At 40.6% G+C, this 19725-nt stretch overlaps 1 protein-coding gene across 1 annotated transcript in view; it reads right to left on the minus strand.

The window, feature by feature from the left end:
• Positions 1 to 3522: 3522 nt before the first annotated feature.
• SLC38A9 (solute carrier family 38 member 9) overlaps positions 3523 to 19725 on the minus strand; it is a 50701-nt gene continuing 34498 nt past the window's right edge. The window contains exons 12-15 of the mRNA XM_084304924.1: positions 17389 to 17502; positions 13902 to 14050; positions 6949 to 7038; positions 3523 to 5224 (exon numbers count right to left, since the gene is read on the minus strand). Of these exons, the coding sequence (XP_084161050.1) occupies positions 5059 to 5224; positions 6949 to 7038; positions 13902 to 14050; positions 17389 to 17502 (519 nt within the window). The 3' untranslated portion in view covers positions 3523 to 5058. The remainder of the gene's footprint in view (positions 5225 to 6948; positions 7039 to 13901; positions 14051 to 17388; positions 17503 to 19725) is intronic.

Here is a 19725-nt window from a genome sequence, read left to right on the forward strand (position 1 = left end):
TTCTGGCACATGTGAATAACCCAACTGCATGTAGTAAAATGAAAAAATATATACCGTCTTATAATAGAGCGTACTTCAGATGATGACAGTGTAATGAAATATTTCCTATCACTTTAATATTTATCAATTCGAATCTTAGGTGTTAAGGGCCTGTAGAGGCAAGCAGGGAAGCAAGAACCTCCATCTGCAACCCAGAGTTAAAACACGCTTTTATAAAGGTAAAAAGAAGTTTAATTGTAAATATTAACTGAATTAGATTACTGTGCATTGTGAAACTGGGAAGGAGGAAAAGAGAAGATGAAATTAAGATACATCACCATGAACTCTGTCTTACCTGGGAATTCCTGTTAAACTACCAGATACTAAGAGAAATTAACTCTGCTGAAATCAAGGAAAATCAACTATCAGCTTCAATAGCAAGGATTTATTTAACTCATGGGATGAAATTAAGATGGAACATGGGAAAATATAATAAAATTGAAGTACCTGCATTAATTACAGATTGTACCTAGATTAAACACTGAATTGATAATAAACAAGCATGAGTTTCATGCAAATCGGGCCAATGATTCTTGAAATCTCGCATCTTTTGTGTTCTCATTGTTATGTTTGAGAGCTCTTCTATACCAAAAAACTGTGGAGGTTTAGCAACATTAAAGGTGTGGAACAGTTAATTTGTAAAATTTGTCAGAAGGAAGGAGAGGTTTGTTGGGAAGGAAAAAAAGGATTTAATCTGTGACATACACTAGTGAGAACACTGAAGGAACACAGCCATCAACTTACATACAGTGCTGACTGCCTAGACATTCAAGTGAAAAGCTTCACTCAGATTTTGTGGAAGAGGTCAGACCCGGTCCTTGCACAGCAGATGAGTAGGCCAGTAATGATGGGGTCAGCACTGCCAGATATGAGGCCATGAGGCACTGAAAAGCGTGGACAGATATGCCCTACAGAATAGGGAAACCTAGGAGTGGAAGACAAGAATACACAGGGAAGATAACCAGGATGGTGCAGATAGTTCTCTCTAATAGACAACACGTGGTGGGTGTATTCTCCAGTTCTGATTCAAAGGCTGAGTCATGGTTTTGGTTGAGATAATTTTCATCCTAGAGGAGAAAAATTCTTCCTTGCATGATGTTGTGCTTTGGACTTACAATGGAAACAGTGGTGATAACACACAGATGTGTTAGCTGTTGCAGAGCAGTGTCGCACAGAGCCCAGGACGTTTCAACTCCTTGTGCTGCCCTGCACAAGGTGCCCCAGGAGCTGGGAGGGGACACAGCCAGGACAGCTGGCCCAGGATGGCCACAGCGATGTCCCCACACCGTGTGGTGCTGTGATCAGCAATAACAGCTGCAGTAAAAAGGAGGAAGGGGGGACATTTAGAGTGATGGTGTTTGTCTTCCCAATAAACCGCTGAGCGTGGTGGGCCCTGCTTTCCTGGGAGCACCTGGACACCTGCCTGCGGGTGGGGAGCAGTGAATGGATCCCTTGTTTTGCTTTGCTTGCATGCACAGCTTTTGCTTTACCTCGTGAACCGCCGTTATCTCAGGCCACAGGTTCTCACACAATCACCTTTCTGATTCTCTCCCCATCCATCCCACCTGTGAAGACGGAGTGAGTGGCTGTGTGGTGCTGAGCTGCCTGCCAGGGCTAAACCACAGTCCTTTTTGGTGCCCAACATGGGGCCTGAAGGTTTCAGATTTGACTGGAGCACGGAGCACATTAGACCAAACTTGTGGCTGTTGCAGATTAACTGGAATTTGGCAGGCTCCCATGCTTGCCATGGGGCTTTCTTGCCTTCCTGTACGTTAAGAGCCCAGTGTTGTTAGTGGCTGCTTTTTCTTTTGCCCTTTGCTCTGTTCTTTATCGCCTTGCTTAGCTGTGCCTGGGAACGTTTTGATAACAGCTATGGCCATGAGCCTGCGCTGGCAGCGGGCCAGGGCATGGCTGCTTTCCCTGTGCTGCTGCACTGGACAGGCCGGGACCAAACACTGAACGCCAGTCAGAGGGACTGCGGCCTGGGGGCGAGTCCACGAGGGAGAACGCAGGCCCCTGCAGCACCTGTGGCCATGGAGAAGTCCCTGCTGCAGCAGGGACACCTTGCAGTGTCCGTGTCCGTGGGTAAGGCCATGCCAGAACACCTCGAAGCATCAATCTGTGGGTAACACCACAGGCACGCCCTGAAGCAACTGTGTCGGTGGCAAGTCCATGCTGCAGCAGGGACACACCTGAAGAAGCTGCGGGCTGTTGGTAAGTCCACACCAGAACGGACAGACCTTGGAGCATCTGTGGCTGTGGGTCAATCCATCACGCAGCAGGCAGACCTCTGCAGGGATGGTGGCGCGTGGATGAGGCCATGCCAGAGCAGCTACACCTCTGTGGGACTCTGGCCAATGGACAAGCCCAGGCTGGAGCAGGTGCAAGGGGAGGAGTTGATGGCAGCATTTAACACTATGGTCTGAAAGGACCAGGAGTGGAGATTGTGATGGATACGCCTTTAAACTGCTGTAAAGCATGATCCGAGTCGCATGTTATAGGAAGTCCTACAGCAGAAACCTCCTGAACCATCAGAGGATGACCCCACAAGAAGCAGTGCACATACAGCAGTGACACAACCTGAGCTGGCTTTGGTGTCCAGAAAGTCCCTGTGACACACTGCTTCTGTCCCGAGCAACCACCGTCACAGATCTAAGTCACGGACTAAAAGAACTCAGTGGACATCTTATGAACATCTCACAGGGGTAGTCCACAAACTAAACAAACGATACCTGTGTATTAATTGAAGGGCGGTGGTTAATGAGGATGTATTGGAAATTGTGGGACTTAGGATGACGTGAGTGGTATGGAATGAGGAGTGGGTATTGTCATGGGTTTGGCTGGTACAGAGTTAACTTTTTTCCTAGAGTCTTGTATGCTGCTGTGTTTTGATTTTTGATGGAAATAGTGGAGATAACAAACAAATGTTTTTAATTGTTGCAGAGCAGTGCTTGCACAGAGCCCAGGACTTTTCTACTTCTTGTGTGGCCCTGCCAGGGAGGAGGCTGTGGGTGCACAAGAAGTTGGGAGGGACACAGCCAGGGCAGCTGACCCCGGCTGGCCAAAGGGGTGCCCCACACTGCGTGGTGTCATGCTGAACAACAAAACTGGGGTAAAGGAGAGCAGCCATTAGGAGTGATTGTGTTTGTCTTCCCAAGAAACTGCTCCACACGATGAGCCTGCTTTCCTGGGAGTGCCTGAACACGTCCTGACAATGGGAAGTTGTGAATGGATCCCTTGTTTTGCTCTGCTTGTACATGCAGCTTTCTCTTTACCTAGTAAACTGTCTTTATATCAGGCCACGAGTTCTTGCACTTTCACCTTTCCGATTACCCCTCCATCCATCCCACCTGTGAAGAGTGGCTCTGTGGTGCTGAGCTGCCTGCTGGGGCTAAGCCACAACAAAGGAATGAGAAGCTCCACAGCACAAAAGGAAGAGAATCTGAAATAATTGTTTATATTTCACACAAAACAAAAGTCCCTTATGCAAGCCAGCGTCTTTGAAAAGTCAAAAAAGTCTAAGTTATACAAATGGATCTGCATTATCACTCTAAAAATTCACATTATTTCCCAGAGAAGCATGGTAGGTTATGCTTTTCTAGGTTATGCTTTTCATTGTCTTTCTGACAAAGACAGGAATTCTTACCCTGCAAAGTAATTCTCCTCCCCAACTCAACTCCTACTTCACAACCATTGCATCACTTTTCAACTTTTTTCTTCTTTTACTTTCTTCAGTATGTAGCATTGCTGAGACATCTCTTTTAATTATTCTGCATTTGCTGATTACTTTAATACACTGAAATTCTGTACAAAGAAGGTTTTTTTTACTCTCTCTCCCATCTCAACAGATGACATTCCACTAGCGTCCAACAGGTCCAGCATTAATGTATGATTTGGATTAAGACTCATAGACTTGCAGGTGAAGGAAGGTGTCTACATGCATACACATGCACACCCTCTTAGCAAACAACAAGTTAAACATAAAAAAAAAAAAAAACACCCAGATTTTCCAGATTATTACAGCTTCTTCTAAGATCCATCTAAAACTTAAATTATTTCATTTAGTACGCATCTCTGAAGTGGCTAGCTTTGCATGTATTGTCTCTCTGGTCTGAAGTAATGAAGTTGAAGAGCACAGTGAGAGATCACCAGATTAAGACCCTACAAGGGAGTAAAGAACCGAGCCTGCAATGCACACTGCATCCATAAGAGCACATAATAATTCCTGACATGACAACCTCACAGCACATAAACAGCTCAGTTAACAGAGTTGAAGCGAGGTCAAGCCTGGAATTCTAATTTTGAGTCTTGTTCTAATTTTTTTTTTAATCCTCCTCATGTTTTTCATTTTAAGATCACCAACAACTTGTATACATATTCATTCTGAATTAAAACACTGAGACATGAGTTTATTGTTTCTCTTAGTTGGAATTCTTTAGAGGAAAAATGTTGCCAAAACAATTTCATACCATATTTAAAATTAAGAGTGCATTTTGACCCAAATGACTATAAATTAATCTTAAAAAAAAGAAGGGAAGACAATAATTTCTTCATTTTTCAAACAGAACAGTAAAACAATTGCAATAAAAGAGCATTTCAAACAGCCACTGAACAATACTGTAAAAAGCATGTTTGGATTAAAGGTAGGGACAGTCGTTTTAGAGGACAGAGGAGTTCTACAGCCCATGGCTGAAAGCTGAGTGTTTTGAGAATCGAACTGTAAAAAATTAGTATTTTGGAGCTTCATTAAACCTTGATGTACATTTGACAAAAAGAGCAGAACTATCCCACTTGTATTTGAACTGTTTCACTTATCTCAAAATGGTGTTTTTAGAGAAGCATAGTAGGTTTCCTCTCAAGTGCCTGGCAGATGTGCTTTGAATTTGTTTCAAAGGTGCAGCTTTCCTCAAGAAGATTGTATTGAGGACTGTTCGGATCTCATGTGTGACTGTGTTGCTCAAGCCTGTTGCCAAATGTCATAGTACCACTTGTGACAGCCACAGGGAGAAGGGGGAGTTTTCACAATAGGAATTGTGCAATCAGATTAGCCAGTCCAAGGACGATTATAAAGATGTGAATGATCAATACTGGCCATGTCAGCTGCCCAGCACGATGCAGGGAGATCACATAGATGAGGGATGGATACACGAATACAAAGGCCAGACCACACGTTGCTCCAGAGTATCTGAGGAAAGAGGGGAGAGAGGAGAAGAAATTTAAAAAAAAAAAGGGAAAACAGAACGCTTTGTGTTAACTCTTACTTCTTCTTGTCATTTTTTTCCACTCAAACTTGTGAACAGTCTAACTGAACAATGGTTAGTTGCAGTCACTAACCATTGATTCCTGTTTCTTGCTGTCCTTCACTGGCATGTGATTGCCTCCCTCTCTTTCCCTCAGCACTCTGATTCTGCATACCTGCACTCTGACATGCCTCTGGTGTTCCAGCCATGTTCTCAGATGCTTCTGGGGACTGGCTCCCTATTTTTGACTTGATGTTTTGACTCTCTTTGGGGAAAGTTGTTGACATTCAGCAAAGAAAGACTGGACAATGCTTCACTCATTAGGCATCCTTTACTGTCAGAACTGCCATCTCATTGGATCCCAGCCATCTGAGTTTCATGCTAACGCATATAAACATGGAAATGCTACTGAATCCACACCTTTTATTTTAGATTATTTAATGAAATTCTAACAAACCATTCTCCAGACCCAAAAAAGATCAACATGCCCTCCTGGAAACACGATCAACTACAGCAACTGAAATATTTAACTTCTTTTTCTAACCACTCCCTTGCTTACCAAAACCTTTCTCATTATTTTCTCATACTGTGAGTTTCCACCTACTGAGCTATACTGTAGCCAAACATGAATTATTAACTAACAACACATTTTATTTCATGTATTTGAATATTCTCTTTAGGCAGTGGAAATACCACTGTGTAGAATACACCTGCACAAACTACACACACACTAAATATGCAAGTTAGATTGTATACAGACGGTTTATCAGATGGAAATTCTCTGCTCCAAATGCTTGACCGCAATGCACAGTGAGCAAGCACATCAGCAGAAGTCAGGATCAGTTTGCAAACAGAGAAATGTATTGCATGATATTTATTTTCAGTTCACAACTAAACCATCTCTCTTACTGGAATAAGAAAAGTTTCACTAAAATGAGAATTATAAAAAAAGACATGGAAAAACAAAAACAAAAACCCTACACCCCAATGATTAGCTACTGAGCAAAAGTAAGTTATTTTGCTACACTGGTCAGACCCAAGCTTGTCATTCTGGTTTTCTAATTGCTGATTCCTATATATTTTAAACACCTCCCTCTCCTGGTTGCTGTAGGAAAAATGAAAACTAGGAATTAATGTCGATAATTACATATATATTCATGTTATATGTAGAAAACAAAAGTGGTTAGATAATTTCCTCTAATCTTTCTCAATTACAAAAATCCTAGGTGTTTATTAACATGGTAAATTTAAGATGTAATATAGAAGTACAATTTTTATGTCAGTTTTACCTTTGAAGTTATTTGCTTTCTTGGATTTTTATCACAGACTTTCAAAACATCTTTAAATGGTCTTAACACAAGACAAAAACAGATAAACCACACAATAACCAAGCAACTTTTATACTGACATAACATTCTTTGATGTGGATATTTACGAAGTCTTCAGATAGGGCTCCACTGAAACCTGGGGAATCATCCCATACACCTCAAATACAAAGGCACAATTACGGATACTTGCTTGTCAGAACTTTAAAAAAACAGAATGTTGACACTTTTAAATTGTTATTTACAACTTATAAAAGCACACACTCTCACAGTTCCTTTTCAAAATCAAGAGGTAAACACGTAGTAACACCACACGCAAGCTCAGTGTGCAGAGCAGCACTTACCTTATGATACCTCCTATATTTGGATAAAATCTTGCCATTAATACTCCAGCTCCGACAATCGCTATGTTCAGGATGAGCACATGGAAAACACTACAGGGAAATGAGGAAAGAATATTAAAATCTATGATGTATTTATTACAAAATATCATAATCTTTCATTTATACTAACATTTAACTGGTATATGGATGGTGTTTCAATTTGCATGACTCACTCTATTAAAGCTAATTGATTTCACAGTAAACATAACATCTACTGAATATCCTGAGTGCCAAACTCTAAATATCTGGTGTTTTGACTCAAAATATTCTTAATGAGTAAGTATGTGTAATTTGGCAATTCTTCTGAAAACACCATATGCAGTACTCAGCACTCAAGTATTTCAGATGGATATTCAAATACCAAGGAAACAATACTATATAACTTAATTCCCACAAGAAAGAATTAGCTTGTTCAGAAAAAGATCTGAATTGCTCAAAATGAACTAATGGAAACCAAAAGAAAAGAAAAGATATATAATGGAATGGAAAACATTAGACAGAATACTAGGGAAAAACTACCAACACTACCATCATCAAAAACATGCCACCTTAATACTTGACCTCTAATGTATTTTGATAGAGAACAAATGTTGGATATAATTTAATACAAGACCTCTGTACTGCTTACACTAGATTTTAATTGATGTTGTTTTTACAAATAATTTCCTGTTACTTTCCTTTTTGCATTAAGGATTTAAAAAAATGAAGTTTTTCTGTTTTACAAAAGCAGCTTTTAATGCATGAGACTAATGCAGTGTAGGCATTATGAACACAGCTCAGACTCAGGAGAGTATCACTTTTCTATAGAGAATATAAAATGTTGGCATATTTCAATATAAAGTAAAGTCAGGAAATACAAGAAAAAAAACACTAGGGTATTTTGGTCACACAGCTGTTTCTGTGAAGGAAAAGGAGAAACTGCACAGAAAACATACACAGAGTTTTCGTTTATTCTTCAGGATGACTTGATGTCTTAAACTGTAAACTGATGCTAATTTTCCCCCTTTTATTTTTTTTTTTAACTGTAGAAAGTATCTGCCATATGTAGGATGTTACTAACAATCTTTTAAAGGTTACACCTGAAATGGTAGTAGTCATCACTTTCATGGCTGAAAGGCCGTGGCTGCTAGTTTTCAGGTTAGGAAGACAGATGAGGCTGTAGAGGAGCCTCATTAAAGTTTAGGGGAATTGTAGTAATTTACATGCAAAGAAATAATTGAAGATACAGACTATTTCTAACAATTGCTCTTAAAAATTGTTTGTTTGTTTGTTTTAATCAAAAGGACAGAAATAACATCCTTAATTCTGTTTGTGGCGTTTTAACTGTGCTACAAAAACAGGTACACTTCAGAGACAGAAGACAGCAGTGGGAATACAGAAGCTGAAATTATAACAAAAATATCATCTGATATGAAACTGGTAAAACTCTAATGATCAAATTAAACCTCTAGAGTCAGACTATTAGGGAAAGATGGACCAAACATTCACTGCTCCTCTAATATTGCTAAAGATATCTCATTAATTGAACTGTTCACAAAAGCATATGCCATTAAAATTTACTTCCTCTCACCCCGTACATATGACAGATTACAAATCTTACTGTCAGATAACACGAATGAAGCCAAACATTTATAAGCACAGAAAATGATGGCAATTCCTTCTTTTTTTTTCTTGTTTTTTCTTTTTTTTTTTTTTTTTTTTCTGAGATTAATTCTCAGCAAGCAAGAAAATGAGTCCAGCCTTCACAATTCAGAAACGTTCTTCAAATTTGAGTCAGTTCAGAAAATTTTAGAAGAAAAAAAAAAAAAAAGTCAGAAATATGTGATTCTGACATGCTTTAAAACAGAAGTGACTTTGTAGTTCAAAGTTGCTTTTCTAAAAAATAATTCAGGTTTCTTATAACTTCAAAAGTGTGTGTGTGTGTATTGTGAAGAAGTGTTTTTCAAGCTCTTCATCTGGGAAAAAAATCAGGGCGGGGTGAGGGGGATGGGGCAGTGATGTGTTTTAGCTCAATTGAAAACAATTGTCTCAAAATGCTGGAGCCTCCAAAACAATGCAGTGCTTGCGCAGAACTGCTTTGCAGTTTTAATTTATTTTTTTTTAACTGCTTTGCAGCACCCTCAAGAATAATAACAAAATCAAAAAGCCTGAAAAGGATTTAAATCCATCTGTTTCAGGGCTAAAGGTTGCACTGTATTTATCCTTAGGACGTCTTTGCACCTTTTTCTACATTTTGCACCATTGTCTACATTTCTACATTTTAGCAGCTCAGATTAGACCATAAGGAAAGCAAGGAAATTAAAAGTGCGGCAGTAAGTGTGTAGTCAAAGGGTGAACTCCCACTTTTAAACAACAGGGGAAGCAAGAAGGCAAAGCAAAAAAAAAAAAAATAAAAAAAAAAAATTAAGTAAGGATTTTTGAAAGGTTACTTAATCTGAAAATGCATTTCTTCCTGGAAATCTCACTCAAGTGACATCAGTCAAAAGACTGAATTACAGCAGTTTAGATGCCAGGCAGAAGCTAGGTGAATAGAAGATAACTAAGCATGCATGTAAACAGCAGAAATGTGTTTCATTGCATCAGAAGACACACATCTGTGGGAGAACTGGCAGGTCTGCTGGGCTACCATGGAGTAAAGGGAGGACAATCGTTTGGGAAAGCCAAGTGATTTCTGTCCATCAGTTTATTTAACCTCTCAGAATAAGAAAGATGTTTTAAGAAGTTCTAAAAAATGATTAGATGTACAAAGTATTTTATGCACAACATATAATTAATCAAGGGAATTCTGTCACAACTATTACTGTAGCCAAGAGCCAATAACAACACTAACAAAAATTAGCTTTCTATACATCCGAGAAGATCCAGAATCTCATGAGACAGCAGATAAACCACATGCCTCTGGCTCTAAGTCACCCATTAAATTATGCCATTGCAAACATATCTCACTTTAGGAAAGAAAGTAATTTCCCAACCCATGGCATCTTGGCCTTGTTTTACACCACCAAGGAGAGAAGAGAATAAACAGTTTCTTGGGTTTTGTTCCAGTATGTCCCTTTCTGTGACGTAGTCTGTATACTAGCATCCATTTTCCTTAATGAAAGAAGAAATTAGGAACCATTCTCCTGTTTCTAGATCTTTCATTGGAAGCACAAAAAGGCTCAAGACTTTGTGATGATGCTTGTCAGAAGACCATTGTATCCAGCACATCTACATATGTATTTAAGACAGGCAGAGATGCAGGTGTCAGGCTGGTACAGAAGAGGAAGGAGAATTCTCCATCTTAGAAGCAAGGGGGGTTTAGCTCTCATAAGAGAAAGCTGATTCTTTGTCAGGAGGTAGAATTTAGACCAGTTGGGCTCTCAGAAAACATCATCACAGGCTTAGTGTCAGAGGATATATGATGCTAATTACTTCCCCTTTATGCTTCAGACAAGCAAGCTGTCACTGTTCAGTTGATCCGTGTGAAACCTGGCAGTAGAAAAAGGTACCTGTCATATGCCTAACCTTTGAAGTTTGGAGAGGATGAGCTTGTTTGTCATGCAAAACCACAGATAAGTAGGCTACACCATGGCTAAGCACAATAAAGCACTGTCAACAGAGAAACAGTAGCACTGCAAGATATCTAAAAAGCACATGGGGGTCGGTCTTCGGACAAAAAACTCCTCTAAAGTTGATTAAATGGTTCCTCATTACAATTTAGTCATAATCCACGGCCCACCAGCAAAAGCCAGGATATGAAAAAGATGCTGCTTTTGGTAGAAATTGGATGATAACCAATCGTCAAGGCTAAAAACTACAAAGCAGCAAACTAATACTTTGGTGCTTCATCATATCCAGTGAAAGACAAACAGTAAAGAAAAAAAGGAATTATAGCAAAGAATCAATTTGTTCTGGGCGATAGTCACTGCTAGCAAGTAAAAATTATCTGGTAGCCCTGTAACACGTGTGGTCACATGTGTGTATTCAGTCAACAGACAGCTTTAAGAGGCATCCATCCAGACTTCAAGTGCATCAGGTATCCACACGTTCCTGTGAGGAAGTTCAGCTTTTAAGATCAGGGAGCTTGTGGTTCACGTGAAACATGCAGCACTTCTATAGGCAACCCAGATCTTAAAAACGAAGACAGGAAAATTTGCAGTGGGGACTGGGACCAAGGAAGGGGCTGTTTGTTTTGTTTTGTTTTTTTGAGAAAAATAGGACAATTGCAGACAGAAGGCAGATTTATATACAACTCTCTCAGCTGCAAATACAGAAAGGATGTAATTTAATATAGAAAGGATGTAACAATGGAAATACATGTGATTCAGTGTATTGAATCACAGTGGGGTTAACCAAGGCTAGGTGGCCAACACAGATCCTCAAATGCACAAACAGCATGATTCAGCACACTGACAAATCTGCTGTATATACAGACACATGGATATACCATCAGTGAACGCTCCTGAACGCTATTTCCACAACCCTTCTTCCTGCAAAATCAGTCACAAAAAGACAAATTAAGTTTTTTTTTTTTTTTTTTTTTAATCTTTCTAGAAGAATGGCACAAAACCTTGCCTTCTCCTCTTTTTCTTCTGCTTCACCCTTTTGCTTCCTTATTTACAAATTTTCACCAGTCAAGTGACTGGAAATATTTCTCTCCATATACACACCTTATGTATATATCTAAGAACTAAAGCTTGAATCTCTGCAGGTCAGCCTCCTTATTGCCTGAGAACCATTAGCCTTTGAGACTGAAGATTTTGATGCAAGCCAAGTATATACAATAATTAGGGGAGTGATTGTTTTCCTATGCAAAAGCCATGCCACTTAATATCTCTAGCTAAGTTCTTCAGGGTGGATCTACAAGCTTCACAGAGAAACATCAGTGTACATCAATAAGAGCTAATTCTTTGTATTTCCAAAATATGTCCCCCCAGACCAGCTCTCCCATTGCTCTTAGTTTAACTACAGATCTGTTTATAAGCATGACAGAACAGCAGAGTGATCGCAGAAATATGAAAACATGTCCCAAGTCCTGGAAGAAATGACATGGGACTGTCACAAGGCCCACCAAAGCTCTGGAACGGGCACAGTAGGGTTTCTATGGTGACAGATGATGATGTGTTGAGTACTGCGTGTTCATACACAGGCTTTCACTACACTGGGACCATGGTCCGGTTTTTCCAGAGTAGCTGGTGGTAGCAAAACCAAGAATACTGAAATTCTTGGAAAAGCGATATGGAAATGGTGCTACTGAAGAAGGATCATCAGTTTTTGCTGCTGGTGAGAACCAGTCATCAAGAGGTATTTCACAGGCTGGTCACAGGTCTTTACCATCCTTCTAGAGACAGATCCTGTGCTTGTTACCAGTCTTCAGTTAGTCCCCATTGCACAGAAAAATAAAGGGTTGACCTTGTCAGCTATAAATATACAGAAGCTGGAGCCTGGATGTCATTTAAGTGACATTTGTGCTATGTTTGATAGCTGGGATACTACAGAGAGACACATACAGACAGAATGTACTACTTCATCTCCATTAGTGGGCTAGCTACACAAGTAGCTTCATAGAAACTATTTCTGACTTCTCAGAAATTTAAAATACCTCCCTCTAAAAAGTCTTTAAAAAAAAAGAGAGATAAAAGAAAGAAAAGAGTGAAGCTACCCACAGGATATCCTGGAGATGAGAACGATGTATTTGCATCATCACATTCGTCATACCACAAAGGCTTAAAACAGCAAGCTTGAGCTAACCCAAGCAGAGGCTGGTATAAAGGTGTAGATTTTTGGAGAGGGCAGGAGGGAAATGACAACTATTCTGGTCAGGGAGTAACTGAGGGTAGGAGATGGGAAGAGGCACATCTACGTAATATAAAGGACATGGCTGTTTCCCAATGGCTGTGAAATCCATGTTTAGCACTTAAATCAGTTGTTTCCAATAGTAGTAGCTTGCAGCAGTTCCTAAAAGTCTCTTTAACTTTGAACTAAGTAAAATTTAGCATCAAAAAAGCAGGCACTTATTTCACTACCTAATTTTAGGCATCCAATTTCTAGATCTTTTCATATCTATTTTAGGACCCAGAAGAAACCTGAAACTTTTAACAATGTCTTCCCAGACCTATATGCTACTGCTTATGCCACAGAGGAAACGCACATTGCTTCCTGGGATATTTTTTCCCTTCCCTCCATCAACAGTAATTCACAATATAAAATAAGAAACTCTGAGATAAATACCAACTTCTCAGCTGTGACAAATTCAGACAACACCACAAATATAAGCATCCTAGGTTTTATTTAAAACAAAAACAAAAAAACACACCACTAAAATTGAAATCTGGATCAGCTCTTCCCTGGAGCTTAGGCAGTGTACAAATGTAAGGGTGTGGCTCATCTCTGAAATTAGCATGTGAAAAGTTATTTTTATAAGCACAGCAGTACTCTAGATACCAGGGCTAACAACTCACTTAGCTATTAGCTGTTTAAAAACAGCCAGATGATTACTACCTATGAACAATCAAAACTCGTGCTGTGCTGTGAAAGGTTAATATGCAGAACACATGTCCTTCAGAACTTAAAGACTGCTCGATATGTTTCTGAACTGAAAAAAAGTTTATTTTTTCCTGTACAAAAATGCACGACAAAGGAACTGTGTTGACAAAATTCCTCTGTTTATTGACAAACTGAAGAGCTAAAACAAAACATCCCTCCCCCCTCCTTCTGCTCTGCCAAGCTGTAGCAGTCTGTAGTGTTAGCAGGCAAGAGTTTACTTTGCATGCCTATTCAAACTTTGCCTCAACAAACATTGTGAAATTAGCTTTTGAAATGTACCTAATGCACCAAAGGAAACTCCGGAAAGCTCAGCCAACTTTCTGACAACGAACACAAAAGGTTAGTTAAGTAAAATGTGCCAAGGTCTTGTCAAAGGGTAGTCTTCTTACCTTGGGTAAGCATTTCCAAAAAGCTGTCTTAATAGCTGGACCCGTGCCAGATAGCCCAAGAGTGGGTATACAGTCATCATCTGGAACAGCAGGAATATTCTTGCAATAAATGACATGATGTCGTTGCTGGGAAAGTTATCTAGAAAATTCTAAAAAAAGGAATAACATTACATTTATCAATGGTGGCTTGATTATCTTTACATGTTGATTTTAATACCTGTGTGCAAGAAAGAAATGGGTAAAAGTCATTATAACTGCATAAACAACTCCCTAGCACAGAGTACTCTTTTCCCCTTTTACAACTGTTACACCACCAAATACCACCTAATATTTTAATATTGAAGGACTGATGCCAGCTTTCTTATTAACAGTATATTTTCTAATCTTGGAAACATCTTAAAACAATCAAGGTATGAAACAGCTACCTGAATTGTTATGTAAATAAATTCATATGCTCCTCTCACCTGTCATATCGTATCTAGACACTAAAAATAGGTATTGAACATGTAAAATTAGATCACAAACAAATAAGGAAAGGATCATATACTGTAAGTGTAAACACCTGAAAAACAGAGTAGTATAAGACTTATATATGGAAATATATAAGTGGCTTTATAACATTTAGGATAACTACAGAAAATAAACTTAAAAATGAATCAAACAAAACACTTATAATTTATTAACTGTAGACTTTACTCCATGAAGTTACTTCAAATGGTTCAAAAAAAAATAAATTCCTGATTAAACAGCAGTACCAGTTCTAATTAACATACAATCTCAGGAAGCCTTTCAAAGCTCCTTCACTGGTAAACACTATGCAGGAGACATAGAACACCTTGCATAAAATGGATCACCAGTTGACAACTCTTATCTTTGAAGTAGTTGAGGGTAAGGGAATCAGCCTTGCCTATAGGTAGAGAAGAGTTAAATAGCCTTCACAGCAACAATTGCAAGTGGTGCTGTTATCTGAAGAACTTTGTTGGCAAGGCCCACCACAGTGTTAGCCTCCAAACCTATCAATACAAAGGGCTCCTATATGAATACACTTGCATTCCCTTTCATGTTTATTATTTTTTATTTTTTGGGGGGCGGGGTGGAGCTAGTACCCGAAACTAGCCCCAATGAGTGGGACCTGCCACTGCACACACAATTACACATAATACTTTTCAGGATTGAAGAATCTAAAGCAATTGAAGCCTGTACTGTTCATTTTGGTCTTTTCTTCATCACTTTCACAGAGCATTTATTTAATGTTTGTTTTTAGAGAACTGCTGGCAACCAGACATGAATACTAATGAGATAGCATAAGCATTACTCATCTGCTTGTGGTAGTGCCCATGAAGCATTAGCCAACTGACCAGAGTGAAGAACAGATGTGTCCGCTGGGGTGAATCATAGAATCACAGAATCACAGAATTTCTAGGTTGGAAGAGACCTCAAGATCATCGAGTCCAACCTCTGACCTAACGCTAGCAGTGCCCACTAAACCATATCCCTAAGCTCTACATCTAAACGTCTTTTGAAGACTTCCAGGGATGGTGACTCCACCACTTCCCTGGGCAGCCTGTTCCAATGCCTCACAACCCCTTCAGTGAAGAAGTTCTTCCAAACATCTAACCTAAAACTCCCCTGGCGCAACTTAAGCCCATTCCCCCTCGTCCTGTCACCAGGCACGTGGGAGAATAGACCAACCCCCACCTCGCTACAGCCTCCCTTGAGGTACCTATAGAGAGCGATAAGGTCGCCCCTGAGCCTCCTCTTCTCCAGGCTGAACAAGCCCAGCTCCCTCAGCCGCTCCTCGTAGGACTTGTTCTCCAGGCCCCTCACCAGCTTTGTTGCCCTTCTCTGCACCCGCTCAAGCACCTCGATGTCCTTCTTGTAGCGAGGGGCCCAAAACTGAACACAGTACTCGAGGTGCGGCCTCACCAGAGCTGAGTACAGGGGGACGATCACCTCCCTAGCCCTGCTGGTCACACTGTTCCTGATACAAGCCAGGATGCCGTTGGCCTTCTTGGCCACCTGAGCGCACTGCTGGCTCATATTCAGCCGACTATCCACCAATACTCCCAGGTCCTTCTCTGCCTGGCAGCTCTCCAACCACTCATCTCCCAGCCTGTAGCTCTGCTTGGGGTTATTGCGCCCCAGGTGCAAGACTCGGCACTTGGCCTTGTTAAACTTCATGCAGTTGACCTCAGCCCATCGGTGCAGCCTATCCAGATCCTCCTGCAGAGCTTTCCTACCTTCGAGCAGATCGACACACGCACCTAGCTTGGTGTCATCTGCAAACTTACTGAGGGTGCACTCAATGCCCTCGTCCAGATCATCGATGAAGATATTAAAGAGGACCGGCCCCAGCACCGAGCCCTGGGGGACGCCACTAGTGACTGGCCTCCAGCTGGACTTGACTCCATTCACCACGACTCTTCGTGCCCGGCTATCCAGCCAGTTTCTAACCCAACGAAGCGTGCGCCAGTCCAAGCCAAGAGCAGCCAGTTTCTTGAGGAGAATGCTGTGGGAGACGGTGTCAAAAGCCTTGCTGAAGTCAAGGTAGACCACATCCACAGCCTTTCCCTCGTCCACCCAGCGCGTCACTTTGTCATAGAAGGAGATCAGGTTCGTCAAGCACGACCTGCCTTTCATAAAGCCATGCTGACTGGGCCTGATCGCCTGCTTGCCCTGCAAGTGCTGCGTGATGACTCTCAGGAGGATCTGCTCCATGAGCTTCCCTGGCACTGAGGTCAAACTGACAGGCCTGTAGTTTCCTGGGTCTGCCCTCCGGCCCTTCTTGTAGATGGGCGTCACATTTGCTAGCCGCCAGTCAACTGGGACCTCCCCCGATAGCCAGGACTGTTGATAAATGATGGACAGTGGCTTGGCCAGCTCCTCTGCCAGTTCTCTCAGTACCCTTGGGTGGATCCCATCTGGCCCCATCGATTTGTGCACATCCAAGTGCCGTAGCAGGTCACCAACCAGTTCTTCATGGATAGTGAGGGCCACATTCTGCTCCCCATCCCCTTCCACCAGCTCAGGGTACTGGGTATCCAGAGAACAACTGGTATTGCCGCTAAAGACTGAGGCAAAGAAGGCATTGAGCACCTCCGCCTTTTCCTCATCTCTTGTAACTAGGTTTCCCCCCGCATCCAGTAAAGGATGGAGATTCTCCTTAGTCCTCCTTTTTGTGTAGATGTATTTATAGAAACGTTTTTTGTTATCTTTAACGGCAGTAGCCAGATTGAGCTCCAGATGAGCTTTGGCCTTCCTAATTTTGTCCCTGCACAGCCTCGCTACATCCTTATAGTCCTCCCTAGTGGCCTGACCACTTATCCAAAGATTATAAACCCTCTTTTTTCTCCTAAGCTCAAGCCACAATTCTCTGTTGAGCCAGGCTGGTCTTCTTCCCCAATCATGAAGCAAGGGGTAGTAGTTTTTTTTAAACATTCTTATTTAAAAGTCAAGGGTGAATATATAGTACAGTAAAACATCTCACCTGTTCAATACATTCTTTGGATAGTGGTGGAGAAGGAAAAGATGCAAAAATTATCACTCCAACATATAGATATGTTAATCCCACCAGTAAGTAAGCAATGGAGAGGTCTCTCACCTGAGGAAAAATAAAATGTTATTTTGGCCAGCACTGACACACCAAAACAGGTAACATAAAAAAAAATAAATTACTTAACGATTTCTATTGCATTTGCTAATTACTTTTATATTTTATCATACAATCATAGAATATCCCAACTTGGAAGGGACCCATAAGGATCATCAAGTCCAACTCCTGGCACCCCACAGGTCTACCCAAAAGTTTAGACCATGTGACTAAGTGCACAGTCCAATCGCTTCTTAAATTCAGACAGGCTTGGTGCAGCGACTATGTGCCTGGGGAGCCTGTTCCAGTGTGCAACCACCCTCTTGGTGAAGAACCTCTTCCTGATGTCCAGCCTAAACTTCCCCTGCCTCAGCTTAACACCATTCCCACGGGTCCTATCACTGGTGTTTACAGAGAATAAGACACCTGCCTCTCCACTCTCCCTCGTGAGGAAGTTGCAGACCATGATGAGGTCCCCCCTCAGCCTCCTCTTCTCCAGGCTGAACAGGCCCAGTGCCCTCAGCCACTCCTCATAGGTCAATGTTTTATGTTTGTTATTTTTTATTACTTTTACATTTTTACTTTTGCTTATTATTTCTTGAATGGGGACTTCAAATCTGGATCAGACCAGAAAGCTGCAAGATAATTCAAATTTGAGCTAGATAAGTCTTACACGTCTACGTAAATATGGAAAGGATACAAGAAAAAGATATTTCAATAGATGTAGTATGTTATTGCCAGATGTACAAACATACACATATTATTTAAACATACATATTATTAAAACAAAAAGCTCCTCTCCTTTCTTGTGCTCAGCTATTACTACTAAGAACCATGGGGCACAGTGACAGTTGTTAAAGACAAAGCCCATCAATGCCGTAAAAGTCTTTTGTCCAGACTAAAATTTTACAGTTAAAGACATGCATACCCAGCTGCATATATAACAGAGGATGATGCACAGACTCCAAAATAGAAATTAATACATCAAGCATTTGCATGAATGCTGTGATAATGGAAGACACAGCTGATATATCATTACATAAAAATTACAAATATAACCAAAATAAAGCAAAGGCATATGTATGCAGAGAGGTATATATGTCCTTTAGCTTATTACTGTATTATATAATGCCTCTGGGCATTATATAAAATTTGCCTATCTGCTTTGTTACTAAATGTCTATAAATGTTCCAGATAAGTTCACTAAGTAATTGTCAAAGATTTTTAGGAGACAGTGCTGAAGCTAGGCTGATAAACCCATTTTTAAATGTGTTACATATGTTCACTTCTGAAAACTTTGACAATATTTATAATGCATCTAATATGTAAAAAGTATTGAACTACACAAAATTTAGTGGAAGTTTGTTAGCTACATTTAGTATTGGAATTTAAGTAGCAAAACTCCTCAAATATTTTATAAAATTGCAGAATTCACGTATATATTTGCCTAACCTAACAGCAGTGTACTTATAGTGTTACCTTTCTACATTGATTTATTTTTAGTAATAAATAAAGGCAGACCTTTTTTATAGTCATAAACTATATTCTATATAAGCTTATGCTATGCTACAAGACACTCATTACCTTACAGCAAACCATTTGTTCAGAGGCTGCTAACAATCAGCTTCTTAAAGGATTACTACTAATGCTTCAAAATATGACCCTATTTTCCTATGACTAAGAAGCAAATCCTATTAGCACAGGCACAGCACCAACTTTATTAGGTCTATATGTCTTCCAGACCAGGATTTTATGGCATCCGGCCAGCTCACAGAGCATGGGCTTGCTCACATCTCTGCATGGAAATGTTTCCCTGAAGTGTTTATTCACACTATCTCCTTCAGAAAAGAAGCTTATTTTACACCTTTCTGGGATCTTCTGAAAGCAGGCAGTCCCTCACGAAAATACATACAGGGTAGATTACAAGTTTCTAGAAGCTTTCTGAACTGAAAACTGGAATCTCCTGCTCATTTTGCCAGTGCAAAGAAGATCAACGCCTTTTTCCCTATCAGTCCACAAGAGGCCAATGATCTTTCTGATCAGACATCAAGGCGCTGCTGATGCATAACCCCAGGGTGGCCCTTGTACGCCCTGACAGCTACACATTTCCAGCTGCAACCTTTTCCTGTTGCTGATCAGTTATATACAGCTGGAACATGCTTCTATAGTCCACTCTCCTTGCACTGGTCACTGAGTAAGGACTACAAGCTCCATCAGAGGTTGCGCAATAAAATT

Source organism: Netta rufina (assembly GCF_964035555.1).
Source record: "Netta rufina genome assembly, chromosome: Z".
In the NCBI taxonomy this organism is placed as follows: domain Eukaryota; kingdom Metazoa; phylum Chordata; class Aves; order Anseriformes; family Anatidae; genus Netta; species Netta rufina.